Source organism: Merops nubicus, unplaced genomic scaffold (assembly GCF_000691845.1).
Source record: "Merops nubicus isolate BGI_N331 unplaced genomic scaffold, ASM69184v1 scaffold18906, whole genome shotgun sequence".
Taxonomy (NCBI): domain Eukaryota; kingdom Metazoa; phylum Chordata; class Aves; order Coraciiformes; family Meropidae; genus Merops; species Merops nubicus.
Window position 1 is genome coordinate 3,051 of NW_008613167.1, and position 12,398 is coordinate 15,448.

A 12,398-nucleotide genomic window follows, 5' to 3' on the forward strand; every position below is an offset into this window, starting at 1 on the left:
AACAAAAAAACCCAAATGTTGAAAAAGAAACCTACCAACAAGCCCAACAACTCAGCACTCCAGCCACACACAATCTTATGATCAGCTGCAGAGTGGTATGAAAGATCAAAAGCTGTTGCCTGGTTTTCTTTACGCATTTGTTGAAGTGTGCCTCGTGTTTTTGTGTTGCCTCATCAGGTTCTTTCACCTGAGTCAGAGGGTATTGGAGCCAGTTTAGTGTAACAGTGCCATATGTTTGGAGCAGTGATAGTTTTCTGCGTGGTAACCAGATGCAGGCTGCAGGATGTGCACTACATTTACAGCTCTCCCATGTGAATATTTAGGCCAGTTAGCGGCAGGAGGTTGTGGTCTGTAGTTGTAATGTCATCTGGCACAGGGAGTTAATAGGTTTCATTGCACTGCCTTGACTTGCAGCTTCATTTCATGTAAGGGTCTCCACCTCACTTGCTCCAAGGCACCCTCCTTTTCCCTTTTTTTTTTCCTTTCCCTCAAAAAGATGATAACCACATGCTGCAATCTACACCATAATTAGACATGTTATCTTCTCCAAACCCTTTGTCTCAAGAATCACAGAGTTCTGGTGCCTATAAAAGAGCCTCCTGTGATATCTAGGATGCATGACACAGAGAAACCAAAGGCTCATAGCAAAGGGCAATGTTCTCTGCTGAAGGAAGTGACACCCTTTCCTATGTGCATTGTAAAACTGAATGTCAAAACATAAATATTTCAGTACGGGCAGTTCAGCTCTCAGGGGGTTCACCTGCTGATTCCACTTTTAAGGGATTATGGCTCAAGATCCAGTGGCAATAGTCACCATCAGAATTATCTCAACATGCAGGGTCCTAATTTTATTGAATGACTGAAGTAGAGAAACAAACAAACAAACAAACCCCCACAAAACACAAACACAGGATAACTGTACACTTTTTGGTCAGGATGAAGCAAGACTTAATGGTAGGTGTTGTCTGGGCTGCACTTTTGGAGACAGTGAGGTCCAGAGTGGTATCATAAACTGAAGCAATCTGATTATAGAAGAATGATGGGAGGGAGGAGAGGAAAGGCAATAGGAGTGGAAAACTCTTCAGTCTCACCTTCAGTGGATACAATGGACTGGCAGTGAGATTTTTAAAGGAGAGAAATGTAATCCAGACTGGTGGAGGTTCTGGATTTCCACTTCTTCCTGAGGAATATTGTACTTTGGAAAGACATCAGGACAATAGATGGTGAAGGACACAGTTCCTTGTTGCATTGAAGAGGCTGACAGGGAAATGATATGGTTGATAGATTAAGCTGGCATGGTGACACTGGATAACAACGTGCAAGTGGATTTCTTCAGGGATTTGCACATTGGCTGCAAAGGTTAGGTGGTACAAAGATGATCTCAAGAGCCTTCAGCAAACAGCCCTGCAAAGCTGCGGAGATCTCAGGGTTGGAGGAAGAGGGCTTCCATGAGCGTATCTAGGAGACTGAAGACATGTTTTGTCCATATCTGCTGACGCTCACTGCTGCACATAAACAGCGAGGACTAGTCTTGATGTGTTGTTTTAGAAATTATGGAGAGGAGCAAAATATTCAGAGAGATTTTCAGTGGGTGTAAATTACCCTTAATTGCTTGCAGTGAAGGCAACTATTCCTTAAAGCTGAGGATCTTCTTTATGATCTGAATGTTTTCAACAAATCAAGATTGCCCCTCGGAGACAGTGCATAACAGTGTCTTTTTGACACTAGCAGATTGTTTTGGCAGAGTAGGATAGTAACATTTTTCAGATTAGCAGTGTTCACCAGAACACTTCTGCTACTAGACGGTAGCTTAAATATAGTTCAATTTCTATACAGCAGATGGGAGAAAGTTTTATGGTATATATTGAATAAGGAGGCTATTATTTTTTTCAGATGCATATTCTTCACTCCGATGTTTTGTATATCAACCAGTTATTTAAGAATACAAATAAAAGAGATTAAATATTCAGTGGATTTTTTTTTTTTTTTGTATTCTTATAGCTGTTCACATAGACAGCAAGTTACTGCTCTAGTAAGACAATGTGCACAGATCACATAACGTACTCTTTGAACTCTGGAAAATAAATAGGGAATGCAAGCTTAGAAGTGAAAGGTAGAACCTAGTGCTTTAAGTATACTGGCAGACAAATTAATTTTATTTTTAAAGCCTAAATTACTTTTTATATGGGCAAAAAGTGAGTTAGGTGACATGACTGCATTTTATCTCTGTTTGGGGAGGGCAGTAGCATTTTGGAGACCCAGAAACAAGATGTAAATGTGCACTTATGTCCAAGGGTAATTAATGACATCAATTACAAGTGGAAATATTTCTCAGTTCTGTGTAGTTTGAGCCCTATCTGTGCAGAAACTGTTACCATTTCATAAAAGAGCACCTTTAAACGCAAAATGGTTGCAGGTCAGTTCCCCCTTCACTTCACACTCAAGCCTGTAAATGCAGGTGACGGAGAAGTCACTGGAATCAGAGCACTGCATTCCCTCTACTGCTGTCAGAGTTAGCCACAGCCACTGCTCCAAGTCCAACCCTGAGCATCCAAGTTGTGCCTTGTTGAGGAAAAAAAACAGAATATTCTAGTTTTTGGTTTTATGAATGCTGTGATGTTGCTTATGTGGACTTGTGGACTTCATACAACAGGTGATGTTGCAGTGCTAGTTATGCTTGGATAAAATGTAATATTTTAATTTTTTTACTTGAAAAAATCTGTATGAATATGTATATCTCTAGCAGTTAGAAAGGTAATGAAATGTTTGGGAATAATTATTTATTAAATTATCAGAAATTATTTTGAAGTAACAGACACTCTTACTTCTGCTTTGGGAAGTATCATGCCCAAGAAGGAATGTGCTGAAAAAAACACAAATACACAAAGAAACCAAAAAATCAAACCTAAAAAAAAGGCTCTAAGAGAAATAGGAAGACTTATCATGAAGAAGGGGAGAAAGGGAAGGAAAGCAGAAAGCACTACCACAGCTGAGTAAAAATAATTGGAATTCTGGAGGCTGTGTGGTGGAAGTATTTGAGAATGAGTAAACTACAACAGTTTTTTTCCAGAGGGTGTGAGTATTCTGCTTTTCATCAGATTGTGCTGTCTAGCATATGGACTGTTTTTCAGTTAGTATTTTGGGTACGTTTTTCAGTTCTATGCTGTGGTGTGTGGCTGGGGACCATGGTCCTCCATATGGTGGCTTTCATACTTTCCCTGCAGGTGTAAAAGAAAGGATATAAGAGAACACTGTTTGAGATAAAAGGTTAGAGCAATTCTAGGTTTGAGATGTCTGTTCAGAGCAAGAACAAGACATTTCAAACTGCTCAGTGGAAAGAATCTAACATATTGTAAATGTTTTACTGACATTTCTTTAAGAAAATCCATTTTGTATTTTTATCTCTGTTAAATAACAATCTGCTGCCTCTTTGAGATAAACTGACAGTTTATCAATATCAGATGTCTTTAACCTGATGTAACTTAGACACAGAGAGGGAAAGTAAAGGGTGCCTAAACAGCCTTTACAACAAACAACACTTGTCTTATTTGAAGTGGGTGTTAGGAAGTGAGCGTATCACCAAGGAACCTCAGCTACTCTTCATAACACTCATGGCAGCTCCTTCAGCAGTTACTATGTCGTATGGTCATGATTTGCCCAAAGGGCCAGCTCAAAACTGAGCTGTGAGTAGTTGGGGTTGATCACTTTCAACTATGCCCTGCTAGTGAGGATGACACCTGCATGCTAATCCTGCCACGGAAAGAATCTTGATCCATGTTGGAGACATGTCTTTTATAGCCATACCATCAGGTTTGGGAAATTAGGGTCTTGAGGCAAGACATTGGCTATTCTCTTTGTTTTGCCTGTAGGGAGACACTGGATTTTCACATATGGAAGCTTTCAAATCGCTGCTGCTTAGCAAACACGCTCAGTGGGTTTGTGGTTTATCCCACCAGTCTCTAAGCAAAGCCTTTCTGGTGCAGGGCAGTGCCACAGAAGGGATTATTATAAAAAGGCTTTAAATACAGTCTGTAATCAGAAGAGCTTTTTATTTGTTTCATGTTTCTGCCCTCCAGGTACCTTTGGCAGCACGATGCATAGGCGTTCTGCAGCTAGAAGAGCCTGACACACTGAAAACAGATAGCAGAGATCACGTTGCACTCAGTTTTAATAGTAGTAGGTAGGGACGTAATGGTAATCCATCTAGAGCATTTAATGTGTGTGTGATTTAATGTCTAGCCTTTTTAGATTAATTAAATGGAAAAGGATGAAATCTTCTTTCTTCCATGGCTTCCTAAGTAGCAGCAGTTCACTCCAAATGAGTGCCTTGTTATCTGTTTCAATTTCATCCTCATTTTCACCTTATGTTTGGCACTTCTTAATTTCTTCTCGCCTGCCTCATTGCTCACTCAGACAAGGAGGATGCCTGTTTCAGAGAGAGCATCACTTACCTGGGGTTAATGCAGGTGATTCCCCTGAAAGGCAAAGCTATGTTTGGTTCTGAATGACAAAATCGAGACTTTTAAAAATGTTATGCCAAGTAAACATTTTTACTTGGCCAGAGCGAGCTCATAACTGTAAAAGGCAGAAAAAAGACTGACGTATTGAAGGTTGGGTTTGAAAACCTGTACGGATTAATGCTGAGAAATAATTCATCATTGAGTCAAGGTTTCATTGAAAACACAAAAATCACATTGTCTTTGGATCTTTCTGAACATATTTATCTGTAAGTATATAAACTACTCTAACATGCCTCTTAGATTTGCTTTAGGAATGTGGTAAAAATGGGTGAGGACACTCTGAGGGCTTTTGAGTGGATCAGGTTCAGATCAGAACAAATCGTAACATCAGATGTACTGTGACTAAGAATCATCAAATTGTTCCAACTCATTTTCTATTCCTTTATTTCACTTTTTAGGTATCTGGAAGAGACTTAAGCTAGCATATGTCCTTGCCATTAATATAACTTCCTGCCTGTAGCTGGTTTGTAATTATATCATGGTAAATGGCAAGTGAAGCAGACTGTAGCAGGCAGAGGAGGAAAAATCAGACCACATCACTGCAAATAACTACACTTGCTTTGATTATTTTCAAGAGAAATTATTAAAGTATTTGTACTGGGGAACCTGGTGTGTTAAGTGAACAGTCATGAGAAAAATTTATAGCTCTAAATACAGATGTATCAGCAGTAGTAATGTCATCCAAGGAATGCTCTCTAAACTCTCAGAGACTTATTATGTAAACTCAACTATGTAGATGATGAGAAAAATCATAAATAAACATTTTTAATGCATTATGTGAGAGCTGTGAAGAATTTGCATTCTTTAAAAAGAAAAAAAAAGAGTTCTGACAACAGTTTTGGTCTTTTTTTTTTTTTCCAGATAGGTACCTGTTACACCATTTCTTTGGTGAAGGCTGTTCAGCAGTGTTGACTTCTTCCAACTGACCACTCCAGAAATTATTCTCTCTGGACTCCCAGCTCCATCCTGCTGGAGGCTCGAGCTCCTGAGCCAACTGGAATTGTGCCCGCTCTCCTCAAGGTTTTTTTCTTTCACGGGAAGATAAAACAAAACCCAAAAAGATGAAGTTGGGCAAAGTGGAGTTCTGCCATTTTCTGCAGATCCTAGCTCTTTTCCTGTGTCTTTCTGGGATGAATCAAGCAGAGCTCTCCAGGTCCGGGTCAAAACCTTACTTTCAATCGGGGAGGACGAGAACGAAGCGGAGCTGGGTGTGGAATCAATTCTTTGTGCTGGAGGAATACATGGGTACAGACCCACTCTATGTAGGCAAGGTAGGGGATTTAAACAAACCTTGGAGGGTGCAGATGCTTGGGTTTTGATGTGTTTACATGGTGCAACCTGAAACTTGTATTTCTGTCAGCATGGTTGACTTCAGCCAGCATGGGATGGAGTTTTGTAGTTTGAAAAAGAAAAAGGTTTAGCACTTCAAAAGTGCAACACATTTACATTCCTGATGACTCTTGCAATTTTCTTTAAGAGCTCTACATATTAGTTATGCTTCTTTGAAAGAGTAGGATAATGAAGTGTTTTACCACCATTAATATGAAGAAAATATTTTATTGCTAATTATTTTATTGCTAAATATTTTATTGCTAATGTTAAATGTCTTTTTTTTTGTTGTTGTTTTGCATTGGAGTGGAGAAGTATAATGATGAATATTGTTTTATAAGAGCTAACAGCTAGTCCCAGAAAATAGAAGTTCTGTGTTATGTTGTTTGCTCCCTAAGGAGCAGCACTCCTGAAGGCAAAAGGGAAAGAATTGGGCATCTGGGGGTGTGACAAATAAAAAGGAGGACATGTCTGCCTTATTGCTTTGTTTGACGTTGCCTGGCTGGCAGATTGACACCTCGGGGCCTCCCTGCCCTCTGTGTGTAGCAGAGTCTTGTGGTTTTACCTTCCCTCTGATGGGCACCCGGCCAGTGGAGAGCAAGCCCTTGTGTCAGGGCATCCCCAATGGCTCATCCTACATGCCCAGCTCTGTGTGTGGGGCACGCTGAGCACAGCTGTGAATTTGGGCCTTGGCTCATTCCCTGCCTTGTGCTGGTGGGTAATATGCTTCCTTCAGCATTTCTGAAGGGAAAAGAAAAAATCCAAACAAACCCACTCTTGTATTTCTATGTAACATTTATGTGTAATCATCTTATTGAAAGAAAACCCCATTTTTCTCTGTAATATCAGAATCAATAAATAGAGTTTCTCATTAAAATAAAGCAAATGCATAGAAAACAAGGGAGTGACAGCTTCTGGCAAAATGGCATGTTTACAGAAAAGGAGATGAAGTAATCTGAAATCCACCGCTTCAAATATGCGAGCACAATGAATTTCAGCTTGCTTAATTCACCCTACTGAAACAAAAAAAACCCAAACCTTGGTGTTTGTGATAACAGTTAAACAGTTAGAATTTAATCATGCCAGCTGAATAATCAAGTTAAAATGGGAGTTGCTTTTATGATTACAGCTATGGTTGTGTTTAGCTAGGGTTTAGGTTTGTGAAAGCTGGTACTTCGCCCAATTGAGCCCTTAAGAACGATGTTTCAGAATCAGAAATCTCTTACTACAGCAGTCCTGAAAGTTTTTGTTAAGTTTCATACGATGTAGCAGTTTCCATTCTGTTGCCGTGCAGCTGCTGATTGGCTTAGTAACTTTTGCCTTCTAGATAAATTTGTTCTCAGGTTGGAGCTTCTCTTGTGCCTCTGGAAAATGGCATCACCCAGCAAGAATGCCAAATGTAAAAAAGGAAGTGTGGCTTACAAATAAGTATTTCTTTCCTGGAAACAAAGTGGCTTTAAGTATTCAACTGAAGGCTGCTTTGATTTGTAGTAATTCTCATATTATGGCCAGAGATGCTGTGGTAGTACTAGAGTACATGATATTTGCATGTGTGCGGTTATATTTAGCTTCACAGTCTGCTCTTTCCTATCCTTTACAGGAGTCCTAGCATTCATAAGCAGATATTTTCTGAAAATCAGCCCTTTTTCTTTTTTTTTTTTTTTTGTTCTGACACAACCTGTGCCCAGCCTGTGTTTGTATCAGCAATTTGAATTGTTGGCTCCAGAACTCACATTTGTACAAGCAATTCATTTTATAGGGAGAGCAGAAAAAAATTTGCACTTGCAAAAGGAAGCCCATGTTCCTGGAAACAGAATCCTTGCTGAGCATCTTATAAGATAAGACGTGCCAAGTTCCTAACCTTCTCACTGGAGGGGCTTTTTACTGTGAGGCTCCTGAGGTGCAATCATGACCGAAGCTGCATTCGCACGCAGGGGAGTGAAGAGGTGAAGAAGTGATTTTCCTGCTGTATGTTAACATATTACGTGTAGCACCACTCTGAAGTGAGCAGCAGTCGCCTTCCTCCCCCTCTCCTCCCCTTAAAAATATTGCTGCTCCTGTTTCAAATCCTTTTGCAGGTAGGTAGGGACTGAGAAGACTGAGATTTGGATAGGAAGGTTGGGTGTTTTTTCATATCTTTTTTTCCTGTTTTTTTTTTTTTTTTTTTTCTTTCTCCTTGGTGAGGAAGCTACAGCGAGAAAAGAGCTGGCAGAACTCACTTCTCTCATCAAGTGAAGTGGAAGCAGCAACCAGACTCTGCCTCATGTTCTGCAGAGTGCTCTGCTCCCAGGGAGGTCAGTCCTGCACTGCCTAACGCTCAGGATGCTTTGCAGGGTGCCAATCTAACTGCACATCCAGGAACGAGAAACCTTGCTCCAGATTTTAAAGCCTCTGAGATAAAAATGCTTCAGAAACCTCTCAGGCATATGGACCTGCGCTAGGGAATATTTTTTTCCCCACGACTGTTGAATTTGACAAAGCCTCAGGCAGTTCCATTTGGAAGGCAATGTTAGGAGGATGTTAGGGTTACATGGCAGATCATTCAAGAGTCATGAAGTACCCATGTTCACTCCATGTTCAGCATGAACCCTGTCCTCCTGGGTGTGGACATTCTGACACTTACATGATCATGCAGCGTAAAATCCTGTTCCTTTTAAATAATGTAACAGGATTCCTGTTCACCTCAGAAAAGTGAGTCTTTGATTTAAAATAGATTTTGAATGTTTTCATGTTTGTTTAACAAGACTTGAGATCCATGCCTGAGGTATTTTGCAGCCTTCATTCCTTTATCCTTGGCATTCATTTATTGGCAGAATGGCTTTTATTTTTATTTTTTTTCCCCTTTTTCTTTCTTTTTTTTTAAAATCTGTTTTCTGAAGGTGACATGGGCCTGTGTCTTTTGGCACTCTGGAGAAACCTCTGGAGGAGTTCCATTAGCTGTATACTAACAGGAGCCAGAGGTGGCTGAGGTTTTTTGCCTTTTATTTTTTTAATGTAGGTCTTTCCTCTCCGTGTTATGAATTCTAATCATCTTGGATTCAATTCTGAGTAATTCTGAGTGCCTCTTGGGAGGTGCTTAACATGTAATCAGATTGTGGACTGAATCATACACAGTTCCTTTCTGTCTGTCAGCACAGCATATGTTATATTCACTTAAAGGGCTGAAGCATTTAACTGTTTAGCCCATTTACCTGTTCAGATAGGCACTGTTGTCTTCCAGACATGCCGTGTAGGAGATGAGGGAGTTAACTATGATGCTAATTTAGCTAGAAGCATAGGTGGCTTCTGTTTGCCAGAAAATGTTTACTATCGCCTGGTAATATGTTTTCTGAAATGCCTTACTCTGTATTTTCCATATAAATTACTTTAATGGAATCTATTTGGGCATAAAAATAATACTACAGAGCAGTTTTAAGTGATTCGATGCATAAACATCTAAAATTAGGAAGAAGTATATGCTATTACATTGAATATTTGAAAAGCTGTATACAGTCTTGTAATTAAAGTCTGTGTGGGGACATCGTGGCAAAAGGGGGTACAGTTAAAGCAGAACTTTAAATTTTTTTATCTTTTCTGGTTTTCTTATGTAGCTATCAGATATCCAGTTTTTTGGGGGGGTTGTGGGTTGTTTCAGGTTTTCATTGCTATTGGGGTTTTTTTGTTTGTTTCTTAATTTCAGTTTACGTGTCTCCTCAAAAGCGTTATAATGACAAAAAGTCTCAGCCGATAATCCTTTTAAAGCAAAAAACACTACAAATAAATGTGAAAAAGTGAAACGAGGTTGTGAGCACCGTGTGAGATGCTGACTGGTCACTGCCTTCACAATTTTCTTATGGATCCAAACCAAGGCTTCTTTTCCAATGGCTCTAAATTTAGGTATAGTCAAAGACAGGAGCAGTTTCAAGCTCTTTGCTGAGTTCAACTGTTGCTTTGTTTTGTTTTGTTTTTCCCCTGAAGCCTCACTAAGCTATGAAGGATTGAAAATAAAAGAGAAAAAAACTTAAGATTGATCGAGCACAAACCCAAGAAGTTGATATTTAACTTTGAGAAGCTCACTTGTACTTCTCAAAAATAATACTTGGAACTTATAAGGTGCCCTGCATGTAGTTGTTATTTATAATGTATAGAAAAGGAAGGCACAAATCCTAACCTGTGTTTTCTAGATTGTAACATCATGGGAAAAAAAGTTAAATGAGTGGACTAAGATCAGGTAGTTTGTTGGAGCTCACAGTCATTGCCTTCCAATGCCATTCTGCCTGCCTCTGTTTTTCTTTTAACTGTTTTAAGATAAAAAGGCTTTATTGAATCCAACAGGATTCAATTTTCAGACATGGACTGAAGTGCATAAAAGTTTATATTTGCATTATTATTTTCGGGAGTAGTAGAGTATATGTAAAATACATTAAAAAAAAAAAAAAAGTGAACTGAACTTGAACATTTTCTAGAAAATTGATGCATTTGAGAGAATTTATGTTTGCACCAAGGCAAGACAGGGAAAGCAGCAAAATAACAAGGAGTCTAAGTTATTGTCAGCAAAGAATTGTTTTTCCCAGCTTCATAATTTTTGGGGGAAGGAGGCAGTAGAGTGGAGTATAGTGGTTTTTTTCTGTCTGTTTTTTGATTTTTTTTCAGAGGTGTTGGTAAATGCATCAATCAAGTGACAGAATTATTCACATGTATTTATCTGTGGCGTGACCATATATCAAGCCATATAGATGTAGTCAGGAGCAGAGGTCTTTTTCTGGATCATAGCCTGACACGTTCGGATGTGGCTGTTGGCTCTGTGATTGATTTGGATAATAAGTGTCTGTTAAAACACCGTAAGGCTGTGAGCACTGTGGAAGGGCTGGGCACTGAGTCAGACCCAGATGTGGGAATATCAGCTCCTGAGAAACTGAGGGAGCTTCATCTGTGATGAAAGAGCTGAGGATCTCTGAATAGAAAGTCATGAACTTGTTGGAGAGGGTCCAGAGGAGAACCACAAAAATGATCTGAGGGATGGAACACCTCTCCTGTAAAGAAAGACTGAGAGACTTGGGGTTGTCCAGCTTGGAGAGGAGAAGGCTCCAGGACAACCTTTTTGTGGTGCTTCAGTACTTAAAGGGGCCCTAGAAGTAAGATGGGGACAGTCTTTTAAGCAGGCCCTACTGTGATAGGACAAGGGGTGTTGGTCTTAAACTAAAAGAGGGGAAATTTAGGCTAGATAAAAGTAAGACAGTTTTTACATTGAGGGTGGTGAGACTCTGGCCCAGGTTGTCCAAAGAGGGGGTAGAAGCCCATCCCTGGAAACATTCCAGGTGATGTTGAACAGGGCTCTGAGCAACCTGCTCTGGATGAAGAAGCTCCTACTCACAGCAAGGTGGTTGGACTAGGTGACCTTTAAAGGTCCCTTCCAACTCAAACTGGTCTATGATTCTATGAAATTAGCCCAAACAGCTTTTCGTCTCTCTAGAAACTATAGTACAGTAGTTTTACTGACGTGTTGGGAAGCAGAGAGGAGATGGGGTGTAATTGCCAAGGTTAAATGTAGGTAAAAGATGCCAGGCTGCCTCATTTCCAGGTAGCAGAGCAGGGAATGGGTTGGGTGGGATTCCCTGGAGGACTCTGTCCCTCCTACTGCCTCTGGAGGCAACCCACGGGGACCTGTGCTCTCTATCCAACCTCAGCCTGGGGTCTTTCCCCTCTGAGCATCCTGCACAAGAAAAACACTCGTGTCTGCTCTGAAATTAAGCTCCCAGCAGAGAGCACCTACAGCTCCACAAAGATTTATTCCCCCCCCAGGTACTTTTGGGGAAAATAAAAACCCAAACAAACTCAACCCAACCCAACTATTGTTCATCTGTCTTTGTTGACACTATGTGGAAAAGATAGCTTAATAACTGAGAGAGAAAATTCCTCTTTGTTATTTTTTTTTTCTTTTCCTATTTATGTTGCCTTTACTTCTGGCATAATCTTTGTAGAACTGTTGTTTTATATATTCCCAAAAGACCATTTACCAAAGTGAAAAAGCAGATTTGCTCTATTTCTGATATTTATCCATCTCAGGAACTCTTTGTTGTTCTGCACTATGAAAATTGATAGCAGTCGATCTTTGAAGCAAAATGGGACGTGTTCCTATCAATGTTTTCCTACCACAAGCACTGCAAATGAAACAAATGAACAGACAAAATAATCAAGTCCTGCTTTTCTGCTTTTTGGATTTTGTAGGTCTTTGTGAAGGGATGCTTCAACTGAACAGCAGTGGTATGAAGTTACCATCTCAGCTTGCGTTACAGTCGCTAGCAGCACACACTTCCCTTCACTGGATAGTCACTGTGGGCTTTGCTTTATTCCATGCTTTACTTTGTTTGGATTATCCTGAATAACTGAGAGCCAACTGACAATCTGAATGTTTCCTACTTAGCACGCTGGGCTAAAGTGTCTCTGGGGAGAATGGTGAGATTAAGGCACATAGGAAGAATTATCCAAAGGGATAACCTCAAATCTACTGCTTTTTCCTGGTTGTGATTTCATTAGCCTGCACAGCTCTAGTGTAATTTCCTCTTTCCC

At 40.0% G+C, this 12,398-nt stretch overlaps 1 protein-coding gene across 1 annotated transcript in view; it reads left to right on the forward strand.

Annotated features, from left to right (window-relative positions):
* Positions 1 to 5,385: 5,385 nt before the first annotated feature.
* CDH7 (cadherin 7, type 2) overlaps positions 5,386 to 12,398 on the forward strand; it is a 69,225-nt gene continuing 62,212 nt past the window's right edge. The window contains exon 1 of the mRNA XM_008941827.1: positions 5,386 to 5,791. Coding sequence (XP_008940075.1) covers positions 5,582 to 5,791 — 210 coding nt within the window. The 5' untranslated portion in view covers positions 5,386 to 5,581. The remainder of the gene's footprint in view (positions 5,792 to 12,398) is intronic.